Consider the following 14,660-nt stretch of genomic DNA (forward strand, 5'->3'; position numbering starts at 1 on the left):
CAGAGAATACAAATATGGCCAAAATTCTCACACTTTACATAAAATTCTGTGATTATTTCCCCATATCTTAGCCATATCCTACACACTGCAATGCCAAAATTTCCACAGAACGGATGAGTTTTAAATAAGGCTCCAAGTCGCCCGACTAGACCAAATAATATATCACAATCCACACTTGACCACATATCTTGGCGAGATCTAACCAATATCGTTATAAAATCGCCAATAATTGTAAATATTACTCTAATTGTCCTATATCTCGAATACATATGTATCGCCTGCAAAATCATAAATCTCTTTTGCACAATTGCATTAAAATTTCTCTCGCTTCATATTTCCCATATTTTTTACTAACATTGTGTTTCATCCCAGGGCGTTAGCCGATTTAAATTTTAATTCTAGAGTTTTTGTAGAAGTACAAAAAATTGTTTCCATTAAATGTATTTGTATCTGGAAATGCAAACTTTTATATAGCTCCCAGCAAATTTTAAGTAGTTGAGATGGTAACACAAATGTTTGTCTACATATTGGTGAAGGGTATAATATAGTCGGCTCCGCCCGACTTTACACTGAAAAAAAGCATACTCGGTACCAAAGATTTTGTCTTTACTTTAAAAAATTTGGTATTGATTCCGAGCCAAAGAAGCGGAGAATACAAGTAAGGATACTTTTAAGACACAATTCTCTTTTAAATTTAGGTTTTGTGTACTTGCTTCTAGGAAGCAAATTTTAATTTTTCGCTTTCTCAGCTTTGCTTCTTCATATGCTATCAAAGTCCTTTAAAAACGAGTTAACGACAACTTTGTTTTCCAAATTAGGACTCGACTTCCAGTAGAAATTATGCTATGTTTGAAGTAAAAAACTTCTTTAAAATAAAGTTTTGAAAAATATGTCCTATATTTGAACGATTTTTTGCTTTGTAGTCAAGATGCAAAAAGACATCAAATTTAAAGACAATTTCATTAAATTTAAAGAATTTTTCTGAATTATTAAAGTCAAGTTGACCTTAGCCTATACATTTTTTCTTTCATGTTAAGATACCCATTTTTAAGTCAAATCACTTAATTATAAGGACAATACGACTTCATTGAAAAGTTTATCGACTTTTGGACAAGGAAAATAACTTTTTTTTAGAGAAATGCGTCTTCTATGCTAAGAAAAATTTTTATTCGTATTTTAAAGACATGAAATCTTTGACCTCACGACAATATTTTTTTCAGTGTAGACTTTACTTGTTTTTTATTAAGAACAATTTTTTTACACTGAGGTATGTGTTATAATTCTGATTTTTATACTGAAATTTATTTGTACGCGAATAGCTTTATCATATCACAAACAAATAATAAAAATTCGACAAAATGAATATTTGTATCCTCATTTTAAATTTATAGCAGTGAGAAAAAAAATATTTACGTGATATTAAACATTACGCAACCTTAATTTTAGGATCCATAATTTACAAGCTATTAAAGACATATATCTTTAAAATAGTGAAATTTTTATTAAAATAAAGTTTATAATCATTGCCTCAATTTTTTTTCATTAACTTTAGGGCACAAATTTAAGAAATTTGCGTCCCTCCGTTAAAGTCGCATGTCTTTGAACTAAGGCAAATTTTCCTTAAATAAATGACTTAAAGAAATCGTCCTTAAATTAATTAAAATATTGAATCTTCAGGTTTTACCAAATTCTTAAGGGAAGGTCAAAATCGTTGGATCCAATTAAACTTTTTTTTGAGTGTAGTTTTAAAGCTAGATAGTTTCCTAAAAAATGCCTTTATTTTAAAGAAACTGCATCTTTGGCACGGAATCAATACCAAATTTTAAGAGAAGATCAAAATCTTTGCATCCAAACATTTTTAGTATTCAAATCTAATATAGAATATTACCGGTTGAACCGGAGGAGGTGTTTTCAAAGAAGATTCTTGTATGCGCTCCATGGTGGTGGGTAGTTAAAATACGGCCATATACATACCCGTTTTAACAAATCTGGCATCATCACACAACCGGTGTTAAAGTCTCTCCTCATTTTAATTTTTTTGTTTTGAAACTCTGACAAGCATAAGACAGTCATATGCGTAGGTGATCAGTTGGGTTCACTTATCTAAAACAAAAGTAAACTTAATTAAGCTCAGTCGCATTTAAATATTCGAGGTATTAACAACTCAAGTCTAACTTAAGCGCTTACTGAAAATGGGTTCGTATATTTCAAATGAGAATCACCATGTAAAAATAAAAGCAAAAATTTGAATACTTGAATTCCAGCCAATAAAACAATAATTCTTGCATTATTCGCCTTGACTCTAGTGGTAATGGCAATGGCTGCTGGAGGTAAGTAATGGCCTTTTTAGATGTTTATTATTCTCTAAATTAATCTTTCTAATACAGATTGTCCATCATCGACCAAGGTACAAAATTGTACACCTAAATGTTTACAAGATTCCGAATGTAGTGCCATTGGAGGCAAATGTTGTCCCAATTTGTGTAATGCCCGTTCCTGTGTGCAACCAAATCTTTTGGGAAATTCTGGTAGCCGTGACACTTCACCATTTGGTAGTAAAAATTGTAAGTGACCTTAGCCATGCCCACTATTAAACGATGACCTTGAGAATCGTGTCCTTCAAAAGAAATTTTGGTTTAACTAAAATTCCGTTTTGTATTTAAACTAGTGGGTGCCTTTAAGCCTAAATGAAACTCTTGTAAGAGAATCATGATAATCAAGTCTTTGTCCTTCTCCTCAAGTCTTTTGTCCTTGAATATAGCAAAATACTTTTTTGCCCAAAATTTCTTTTCGAAGTAGTGCAACCGTGTTTGTTTGTTTTTTCGTGTACCCAGAATCTTTTGATATTCATGAATCGCCTTTTTCTTCTAGCTGGAGCCAGTGGTTCATATTGCGGTAATGTCAAATGCAGCTCTTTTGAAAAATGCGAAAGTGATCGCTCCACCAAACGGCCCAAATGTGTACGTGCTTAATTATTTGTGGTCTAGGTATTGGATCCACTACTGAACCGGTGATCTTGCAATGAAGGCCAATTGTTGTTTTTGTTGTAGTGTGAACACAAACGTTTGTTCCATACGTAAATGATTTTTTTTACTTGCTGTGAAATAAAGAAAACCCGTTTTCAATTTTTTTGTTTAGTTTTTTATTTTAGTCACTTGGACATTGAACTATTTAGTTTTGATGATTTAAGCTAATTGCTGACTGTTATGTCGTTTTGCATTAAGAACCAGATTTACCGGCGTTTCAAAGAGATTTCAAATGCTTCCGATGGAAATTATGACCGCTCTGGCAAAAAGAAATCCAAAGAAGTGGATAAGAAACTTTGACAAAGTCAGCGAAAATTTCTAGAGTAAGTACACTCAAAAAACAGTGAACCCATCAGGAAGGAACATTTAGGTAAATTTTAGAAAATATTAACTAAGCTGTATTATAAGAGCAGATGTCATACGGATTTCACAAAAATAATTAAATATTTTTCGAAAATTTTAAGAAAATTTATTAGACATAATTAACCCATCGTTGCATGACATTGGATATATGATATGTTACTTTTTTGCCTATATAACTCTATTCTTTTGAACATTTTACCGTTAGTTTTTTTGACTTTCTCATTCTTTTTACGTTAGGGATACTCTTTGGTAAGATTTTTTGTCAGAATTGAACGGAAATAGGAGTTTGTCATCATAAATATACATAAAACGGTTGTAACGATCCAAAAATGTTTATCGATGGGAAAATTAAATCATGCAATGAAGGGTTAATTTTTTTTTTCAAAGTTTAAAGTTGCAAAAAGCTTAAAAAAATTTCTTGAATTTGTCGAAAAATTTTTATTTATTTTTCTGAAATAGTCGTGACACAGAAAAAATTTTTTTTTTGTCTTCAATCACGAAATTAATTGATCCAATTAATTATACCCTGCGCCACACTGTGGAACAGGGTATTATAAGTTAGTACATACACTGTTAGAAAAATATGTTTTTCATATGTTCCTATATAAACAAAATGTGTTTCGGGCACAATTTTTAAACACAATATATTTAAGTGCAAACATGTAATGTTCCTAAACTAGCACAAAATGTTTGGGACACATATGTTAATATGTTAGAATATATTATGTTTGGGGCATAAATGTTTCATAAAAATAATATGCGTGAATGGAAACATATATAAATTTACAAATTTCGAGTAAACATATATATGTTGTGATACTTTATTCAGAGAGCGACAGAGAGAGAGAGAGAGAGAGAGTTAGTATAGAGAAAGAAATAGAGATGGAAACCGGGAGGGTTGAATAAAAATATATCAATATAACACAGCGAGAGAATGAAATGAGAGCAATTTCTGTGAAACCGCTTGTATGTTGTTTCGGAAAACTGTTTTATAATATGGCCAAAAATTTGGTATGCTTAAGTCTAAATATTATTTAATTTGAATAGTAGATTGAGTATTCAGAATAAAGAGAATAGACATTCGGAACCAAGAAAATAGACATTTGAAAAAAACAGCATATTTGTGTTACAGAAAAAGATGCGAAGAACTCAAAAATTTCGTGGAAGTTAAAAATATATGAGGGAATGAACACAATCTTCTTTGGGGAATTTTTCCAAGCATATACTATTTTTGGACTCAAAATGCTTCCAAACATATAATATGCTCACATTAAACAAACATATTAATGTTTCGGCGGTATCCAATAACATATGTGCTTCCTGCAAAATATGTTTGGAACATATGTTAGAGAAGCGTTTTTTTTTGAGGGTGTATGTTTGCAACACCCAGAAGGAGACGAGATAGACACATGGTGTCTTTGGAAAAAATGCTCAGGGTGGGCTCCTGAGTCGATATAGCCATGTCCGTCTGTCAGTCTGTCCGTGTACACATTTTTGTAATCAAAGTCTAGGTCGCAGTTTTAGTCGCAGTTTCGACTTCAAATTTTCCAGGGGCCAAATCACCGCAGTCGAAATCGAGTACTTCGTCTTCGTAATGTAGTTTTCGCGGATCACCGCAGTCGTTATCGAATTGTTTCTACTCGAAGTTGAACACGATAGGTAGCATGCTATCGAAAACGAAGTATGTAGTGATTTTTGAGCAGAAAAAAAGGTGAACAAAAAACAAGTATATACAGCAGTAAGTTCGGCCGGGCCGAATCTTAAATACCCACCACCATGAACCAAATATTAGGGTTTCCTTTGAAATTTCTGGAAGGCTTGAGGACACTTCTGGAAGATAAATTTAAAGATTTCACCTATGAGGACTATATCAGATTCTGGATTTATAAGAACCATTTTTGTTTGAGTTTTAGAGGAATTATTAACATCTCTTGTAAGTGTGCAAGAAAATTATAAAACAAGTATATACAGCAGTAAGTTCGGCCGGGCCGAATCTTAAATACCCACCACCATGAACCAAATATTAGGGTTTCCTTTGAAATTTCTGGAGGGCTTGAGGACACAACCCGAAGATAAATTTAAAGATTTCACCTATGAGGACTATATCAGATTCTGGATTTATAAGAACCATTTTTGTTTGAGTTTTAGAGGAATCATTAACATCTCTTGTAAGTGTGCAAGAAAATTATAAAATAACGTCTTGATTTGAAATCTTAAATCTGTAGAAGTAAAATCTGGAAATTTTATATTGAGTTTCAAGCAATTTTCATGATCAGTGCGCCTTCTACACCCTCAAGAAGTGAAGTCGGTCTATATGGAGGCATTACCAAATGGACCGATAAAAACTTAATACGATACACGTTTTTGTGAGCCTAAAATACCAGAATATTTACAATTTCTGGCATATCAGATAAAAACTACGGTTTCTAGAAACCCAAGGAGTTAAATCGGGAGATCGTTCTTATGGGGGCTATACTAAAATATGGACCGATACTCACCATTTTCGGCACACCTCTTTGTGACCCGAAAATACCTCTAGATTTCCAATTTCAGGCAAATAGGATAAAAACTTCGGATTCTAGAAGCCCAAGAAGTAAAATTGGGGAATCGGTCTATATGGGGGCTATACCAAAATATGGACCGATACTCACCATTTTCGGTACACCTCTTTATGGTCTTAAAATACCTCTAGATTTCCAATTTCAGACAAATTGGATAAAAAATACAGTTTCTATAAGCCCAAGACCCCAAATCGGGAGATCGCTCTATATGGGGGCTATACCAAAATATGAACCGATACTGACAATTTTTGGCACACGTATTTGTGGTCCTACAATACCTCTAGATTTCCAATTTCAGGTAAATTGAATAAAAACTGCGGTTTCTATAAGCCCAAGAAGTAAAATCGGGAGATCGGTCTATTGGGGGCTATACCAAAATATGGACCGATACTCACAATTTTTGGCACACATATTTGTGGTCCTACAATACCTCTAGATTTCCAATTTCAGATAAATTGAATAAAAACTGCGGTTTCTATAAGCCCAAGAAGTAAAATCGGGAGATCGGTCTATATGGGGGCTATACCAAAATATGGACCGATACTCACAATTTTTGGCACACGTATTTGTGGTCCTACAATACCTCTAGATTTCCAATTTCTGGTAAATTGAATAAAAACTGAGGTTTCTATAAGCCCAAGAAGTAAAATCGGGAGATCGGTCTATATGGGGGCTATACCAAAATATGGACCGATACTCACAATTTTTGGCACACATATTTGTGGTCCTACAATACCTCTAGATTTCCAATTTCAGATAAATTGAATGAAAACTGCGGTTTCTATAAGCCCAAGAAGTAAAATCGGGAGATCGGTCTATATGGGGGCTATACCAAAACGTGAACCGATACTCACAATTTTTGGCACACGTATTTGCGGTCCTACAATACCTCTAGATTTCAAATTTCAGGTAAATTGAATAAAAACTGCGGTTTCTATAAGCCAAAGAAGTAAAATCGGAAGATCGGTCTATATGGGGGCTATACCAAAACGTGAACCGATACTCACCATTTTTGGCACATCTCTTTATGGTCATAAAATACCTCCAGATTTCAAATTTCAGGCAAATTGGATAAAAACTACGATTTCTATAAGCCCAAGACCCCAAATCGGGAGGTCGGTTTATATGGGGACTATATCAAAACCTGGACCGATATAGCCCATCTTCGAACTTGACCTGCCTGCAGACAAAAGACGAGCTTGTGCAAAATTTCAGCACAATTGCTTTATTATTGAAGTCTGTAGCGTGATTACAACAGACAGACAGACAGACAGACAGACAGACGGACAGACGGACATCGTTATATCGTCTTAGAACTTCTCCCTGATCAAGAATATATATACTTTATATAGTCGGAAATCGATATTTCGATGCGTTACAAACGGAATGACAAACTTATTATACCCCGTCACCATTCTATGGTGGTGGGTATAATAACGTCTTGATTTGAAATTTTAAATCTGTAGATTTTCACCCGAGAAGTAAAATTTGGAAATTTTACATTGAGTTTCAAGCAATTTTCATGATTAGTTGGCCTTCTACACCCTCAAGAAGTGAAGTCGGTCTATATGGAGGCATTACCAAATGGACCGATAAAAGCTTAATCCGATACACGTTTTTGTGAGCCTAAAATAGCAGAATATTTACAATTTCAGGCAAATCAGATAAAAACTACGGTTTCTAGAAACCCAAGGAGTTAAATCGGGAGATCGTTCTTATGGGGGCTATACTAAAATATGGACCGATACTCACCGTTTTCGGCACACCTCTTTATGACCCGAAAATACCTCTAGATTTCCAATTTCAGGCAAATAGCATAAAAACTTCGGATTCTAGAAGCCCAAGAAGTAAAATCGGGAAATCGGTCTATATGGGGGCTATACCAAAATATGGACCGATACCCACCATTTTCGGCACATCTCTTTAGGGTCCTAAAATACCTCTAGATTTCCAATTTCAGACAAATTGGATAACAACTACGGTTTCTATAAGCCCACGACCTCAAATCGGGAGGTCGTTTTATATGGGGACCATACCAAAACATGGACCGATACTTACAATTTTTGGCACACGCATTTGTGGTCCTACAATACCTCTAGATTTCCAATTTCTGTAAACAATTTCTGGTAAATTGAATAAAAACTGCGGTTTCTATAAGCCCAAGAAGTAAAATCGGGAGATCGGTCTATAAGGGGGCTATACCAAAACATGGACCGATACTCACAATTTTTGGCACACCTCTTTATGGTCATAAAATACCTCTAGATTTCAAATTTCAGGCAAATTGGATAAAAACTACGATTTCTTAAGCCCAAGACCCCAAATAGGGAGGTCGGTTTATATGGGGACTATATCAAAACCTGGACCGATATAGCCCATCTTCGAACTTGACCTGCCTGCAGACAAAAGACGAGTTTGTGCAAAATTTCAGCACGATTGCTTCATTATTGAAGACTTTAGCGTGATTACAACAGACAGACAGACAGACAGACAGACAGACAGACGGACAGACGGACATCGTTATATCGTCTTAGAATTTCTCCCTGATCAAGAATATATATACTTTATATAGTCGGAAATCGTTATTTCGATGTGTTACAAACGGAATGACAAACTTATTATACCGCCGTCACCATTCTATGGTGGTGGGTATAAAAAACAAGTAGTTGGTGAAAATGGAAATATTATTTATATATTTTGGCAAAATACATTTAAGAAAATATCATATTACTTGGATTTAGGGAAACGGAACAAAGAAAGGAATGCTCAGTAGCCGCTTCAAAAAAAAAAACTCATTTTTTCAAGAACATTTTTAAAGCTTCTTTTGACAGAGAAAAGCGTCTTTTAAATCTATAGTTAAAAGCACTCACTTCAAAATAGAATCACTTACTGATTTTGTCTCGAATATTTTTCCTTATTAATGCCACTTTGTACTCATCCTCTGAATCCGAAGACGAGGAAAACAAAAACAGATAGATTCATAATAATTTTTACACATATAGATATTTTGATCACAAAAAGTTATTTTGAAATCATTTTTTGCTTCCAATTTCTTATTACCATATGTTTACAGCAATGTAAAACAAGTATATACGGCCGCAAGTTCGGCCAGGCCGAATCTTATGTACCCACCACCATGGATTGCGTAGAAACTTCTACGAAAGACTGTCATCCACAATCGAATTACTTGGGTTGTGGTATGTTAAAACTTCTTATTCCTGCATGGTTGTTGGATACCATATACTAACATCACGTACCAAATTTCAACCAAATGGGAAGAATTTTGCTCTTCCAAGGGGCTCTGGAGGTCAAATCTGGGGATCGGTTTATATGGGGCCTATATATAATTATGGACCGATATCGACCAATTTTTGCATGGGAGTTTGAGGCCATATATTAACACCACGTACCAAATTTCAACTGAATCAGATGAATTTTGGTCTTCCAAGAGGTTCCGGAGATCAAATCTGGTGATCGGTTTATATGGGGGCTATATATAATTATGAACCGATGTGGACCAATTTTTGCATGGTTGTTAGAGACCATATACTAACATCACATACCAAATTTCAGCCGGATCGGATGAAATTTGCTTCTCTTAGAGGCCTCGCAAGCCAAATCGGGGGATCGGTTTATATGGAGGCTATATATAATTATGGACCGATGTGAACCAATTTTTGCATGGTTGTTAGAGACCATATACTAACACCATGTACCAAATTTCAGCCGGATCGGATGAAATTTGCTTCTCTTAGGGGCCTCGCAAGCCAAATCGGGGGATCGGTTTATATGGGGGCTATATATAATTATGGACCGATGTGGACCAATTTTTGCATGGTTGTTAGAGACCATATACTAACACCATGTACCAAATTTCAGCCGGATCGGATGAAATTTGCTTCTCTTAGGGGCCTCGCAAGCCAAATCGGGGGATCGGTTTATATGGGGGCTATATATAATTATGGACCGATGTGGACCAATTTTTGCATGGTTGTTAGAGACCATATACTAACACCATGTACCAAATTTCAGCCGGATCGGATGAAATTTGCTTCTCTTAGAGGCCTCGCAAGCCAAATTTTGGGGTCCGTTTATATGGGGGCTATACGTAAAAGTGCACCGATATGGCTCATTTGCAATACCATCCGACCTACATCAATAACAACTACTTGTGCCAAGTTTCAAGTCGATAGCTTGTTTCGTTCGGAAGTTAGCGTGATTTCAACAGACGGACGGACGGACGGACGGACGGACATGCTCAGATCGACTCAGAATTTCACCACGACCCAGAATATATATACTTTATGGGGTCTTAGAACAATATTTCGATGTGTTACAAACGGAATGACAAAGTTAATATACCCCCCATCCTATGGTGGTGGGTATAAAAAAGTAGTAGACAAAATAAATTACGATCGAATGCGGTGATCCAAAATTTTACAGCGATCGAAATGTTTCTCGATACGAAACAGAACTCGATGACGAATGCGGTGATTTAGCCCCAGATCGAGTGATATTTAAATGTATGTATTTGGGACAAACCTTTATATATAGCCCCCAACATATTTGACGGATGTGATATGGTATCGAAAATTTAGATCTACAAAGTGGTGCAGGTATAATTAGTCGGCCCCGCCCGACTTTAGACTTTGGTATTTTGACCATTTTTGTCGAAATCAGAAAAACATATATATGGGAGCTATATATAAATCTGAACCGTTTTCAACCAAATTTGGCACGCATAGCTACAATGCTAATTCTACTCCCTGTGCAAAATTTCAACTAAATCGGAGGAAAAAATTGGCCTCTGTGGTCATATGAGTGAAAATTGGTCGAAAGCTATATAAGGGAGCTATATCTATATCTGAACCGATTTCAACCAAATTTAGCACGCGTAGCTACAATGCTAAATCTACACCCTGTGCAAAATTACAATCAAATTGGGCGAAAACTCTGGCTATTAGAACCATATTAGTCCATATCGGGCGAAAGATATATATGGGAGCTATATCTAAATCTGAACCGATTTCAATAAAATTTGGCACACTTGACTATAGTACTAATTGTTCTTCTTGTGCAAAATAACTCTTGCTTCTGGGGCCATATAAGTCCATATCGGGCGAAATATATATATGGGAGCTATATCTAAATCTGAACCGATTTCTTTCAAAATCAATAGGGTTCTATTCTGAGCCAAAACACATACTTGTGCCAAATTTGAAGTCGATTGGACTAAAACTGCGACCTAGACTTTGATTACAAAAATGTGTTCACGGACAGACGGACATGGCTATATCGACTCAGGAGCCCACCCTGAGCATTTTTGCCACAGACACCATGTGCCTATCTCGTCTCCTTCTGGGTGTTGCAAACATATGCACTAACTTATTATACCCTGTTCCACAGTGTGGCGCAGGGTATAAATATGGGAAACATGTACATCTGAAGCAATTTTAAGGAAACTTCGCAAACGTTTCTTTATGATTTATCGCTCGATATATATGTATTAGAAGTTTAGGAAAATTAGAGTCATTTTTACAACTTTTCGACTAAGCAGTGGCGATTTTACAAGGAAAATGTTGGTATTTTGACCATTTTTGTCGAAATCAGAAAAACATATATATGGGAACTATATCTAAATCTGAACCGATTTCAACCAAATTTGGCACGCATAGCTACAATGCTAATTCTACTTCCTGCGCAAAATTTCAACTAAATCGGAGCAAAAAATTGGCCTCTGTGGTCATATGAGTGTAAATCGGGCGAACGATATATATGGGAGCTATATCTAAATCTGAACCGATGTCAATAAAATTTGGCACACTTGACTATACTACTAATTGTACTCCTAGTGCAAAATTTCAACCAAATTGGGGTAAAACTCTGGCTTCTGGGACCGTATTAGTCCATATCGGGCGAAAAATATATATGGGAGCTATATCTAAATCTGAACCGATTTCAATAAAATTTGGTACGCTTAACTATAGTACCCATTGTTCTTCTTGAGCAAAATTTTAAGTAAATCAGGGTAAAACTCTGGCTTCTGGGGCCATATAAGTCCATATCGGGCGAAAGATATATACGGGAGCTATATCTAAATCTGAACCGATTTCTTCCAAAATCAATAGGGTTCTATTCTGAGCCAAAACACATACTTGTGCCAAATTTGAAGTCGATTGGACTAAAACTGCGACCTAGACTTTGATTACAAAAATGTGTTCACGGACAGACGGACATGGTTATATCGACTCAGGAGTCAGAGATGGTCCGAATAGCAATTTTTTGAGATTTCTACTGTCAAAAAGTTGTAAACGTCAAAACGTCATATACCTGTATAAAACGTAAAAAACGTAGTAAATGTCAAAAACACCTACAGGATCCTTATATTTGATTTCAAAGACTATTTTTAATATCCTAAGTTATGGAAAAGTCATATTGATGTATTTTAGAATTTTTTTATAATAATATTTTGAAATTTTTACTCAAAATCAATTTGAACAATTTGCAGGCATATACGTTTGAATGCAACGCGTTTTCTGAAACTGTGAAAATTGTTGTAGTAAAAATAGAATTTAGGTACAACTTGTGGACATGCCAACCGCGTTGATTTAAATTAATTAATAACTCCTCTTTTAATACGGCTATGTGAAATCCAGCTGGCGGTAGTACACTTATATTTACTATTTGTTTATAAGGAAAGGCATTATCGAATAAAGTAAAACATAAATGTTTCGAAAAAATGTATACTGCACAAAAATACTTATATTGCAAAAAACTAAATATTTTACGAAAGTTAGCATTTTTAATTTAAGGGAATTTTTTATAATGAAAAGGCATTCGGAAATACAAAAATTAAAAAAAAGTATGAAATACACGGTTCTTAAACAAGTGTACTGTACAAATTCTTATATTGTCAAAAACTAGGTATTTTCAGAAGGTTTACGACGTTTTTGACGTATGGTAAAATACGTCGTAAATGTATGTCAAATACTTTACAGTTTACGACAGACCATCTCTGCTCAGGGGCCCACCCTGAGCATTTTTGCCAAAGACACCATGTGTCTATCTCGTCTCCTTCTGGGTGTTCCAAACATATGCACTAACTTATAATACCCTGTTCCACAGTGTGGCGCAGGGTATAATAAATTGATCCAATTACAATTTTAATTGATACTATTAATTTCTCTGATTGATTTTAATTCAGTTAAAAAAATTGTTGAATCAATTAAATTTTTAATTTAATTTTTTTATAATTCAATTAAAATATTAAGCCGATAGCCTATGTTATACCACATCAAAGCTGGTTCCATTTGACCGCGATCCCGGGAAATTCGAAAACAATTCCCGCTTTCACGGGAATGGAAAAAGTCCGGGAAAAAGAAAACCCTAAATCCTATATAATACACTTTAGTTCTTGAGGGTCAAATTTCGATCAGATGTCAAATCATGATATCATTAGGAAGCTATTTATAATTGTGTACCAATATTTGCATGGTTATGTTAGAGAGCATATACTAACATCACGTACCGAATTTCAACCGGATCGAATTAAATTTACTGCTCCAAGAGGCTCCAGAGGTCAAATCTGTGGATCAGTTTATATGGGGGCTATATATAATTATTGACCGATATGATCCAATTTGTACATGGTTGTGAATAGGGCTATTCTAATATAAAGTACCGAATTTCAATCGGATGAAATTTGCTCCTCAAAGAGGGTCCGCAAGCAAAATCTTGGGACCTGTTTATATGAGAGCAATATATAATTATCGACTGATATGCACCAATTTTTGCAGGGGTATTAGATGCCATATACTAGCACCACATATCAAATTTTTGCCTGATCGGATAATATTTGCTCCTCTAAGAGGCTCCGCAAGACATATCTGGGAGTCGGTTTATATGGGAGCTATACCTATAAGCCGTCCGATATAGCACATGATTCAATAGTATCTGACATAACATACACCAATAAGAACTACTTGCTAAGTTTCAACTCGATAGCCTGTTTCGTTTGGAAGTTAGCGTAATTTCAACGTACACAGAAAACATATATACGTGATATTAAAGTTTATGCAGCCCTAATTTTAGGATATGCAATTTACACAATATTAAGGACAAATTTCCTTAAAATAGTGAAATTTTAATTAAAGGAGAGTTGATATTCTTTGCTTCAAAAATTATTTTCTTTAAATTTAGGACAAACAAGTATATACGGCCGTAAGTTCGGCCAGGCCGAATCTTATGTACCCTACACCATGGATTGCATAGAAACTTGTACTAAAGACTGTCATCCACAATCGAATTACTTGGGTTGCGGTAACACTTGCCGATGGCAAGGTATCTTAAAACTTCTTAACACCGTCTTCTCAATTGTAAGTTAGTCCATTCGGGATATATATTAAACAATAAAAAGCCGATTAAATACGTATATAATTCAGTTCGACAAAATTTTCTATAGAAATAAAATTTTGACAAAAATTTCTATAGAAATAAAATTTTGACAAAATTTTCTATAGAAATAAAATTTTGACAAAAATTTTCTATAGAAATAAAATCTTGACAATTTTATATAGTAATACAATTTTGACAAAATTTTCTATAGTAATAAAATGTTGACAACATTTTCTATAGTAATAAAATTTTGACAAAATCTCCTATAGAAATAAAAATTTGGTAGATTATTTTTGGGGATCGGTTATATATGACT

The 14,660-nt window shown here is 34.8% G+C and overlaps 1 protein-coding gene across 1 annotated transcript; it reads left to right on the top strand.

The window, feature by feature from the left end:
* Positions 1-2,040: 2,040 nt before the first annotated feature.
* On the top strand, positions 2,041-3,129 carry LOC142242416 (waprin-like protein). The gene is made up of 4 exons (XM_075313995.1): positions 2,041-2,196; positions 2,265-2,330; positions 2,388-2,564; positions 2,872-3,129. Exons 1-4 carry the CDS (start codon positions 2,193-2,195, stop codon positions 2,970-2,972), a joined length of 348 nt encoding a protein of 115 aa, XP_075170110.1. The 5' UTR covers positions 2,041-2,192; the 3' UTR covers positions 2,973-3,129.
* Positions 3,130-14,660: the final 11,531 nt, after the last annotated feature.

The sequence above is a fragment of the Haematobia irritans genome, unplaced genomic scaffold (assembly GCF_050003625.1).
Source record: "Haematobia irritans isolate KBUSLIRL unplaced genomic scaffold, ASM5000362v1 scaffold_111, whole genome shotgun sequence".
In the NCBI taxonomy this organism is placed as follows: Eukaryota; Metazoa; Arthropoda; class Insecta; order Diptera; family Muscidae; genus Haematobia; species Haematobia irritans.

Excerpts from the sequence above, each read along its gene's own strand:
- LOC142242416 (XM_075313995.1), top strand. Across the intron at positions 2,331-2,387 it reads AATGGCAATGGCTGCTGGAG|ATTGTCCATCATCGACCAAG; the intron begins GTAAGTAATGGC and ends TTTCTAATACAG. Across the intron at positions 2,565-2,871 it reads ACCATTTGGTAGTAAAAATT|CTGGAGCCAGTGGTTCATAT; the intron begins GTAAGTGACCTT and ends TTTTTCTTCTAG.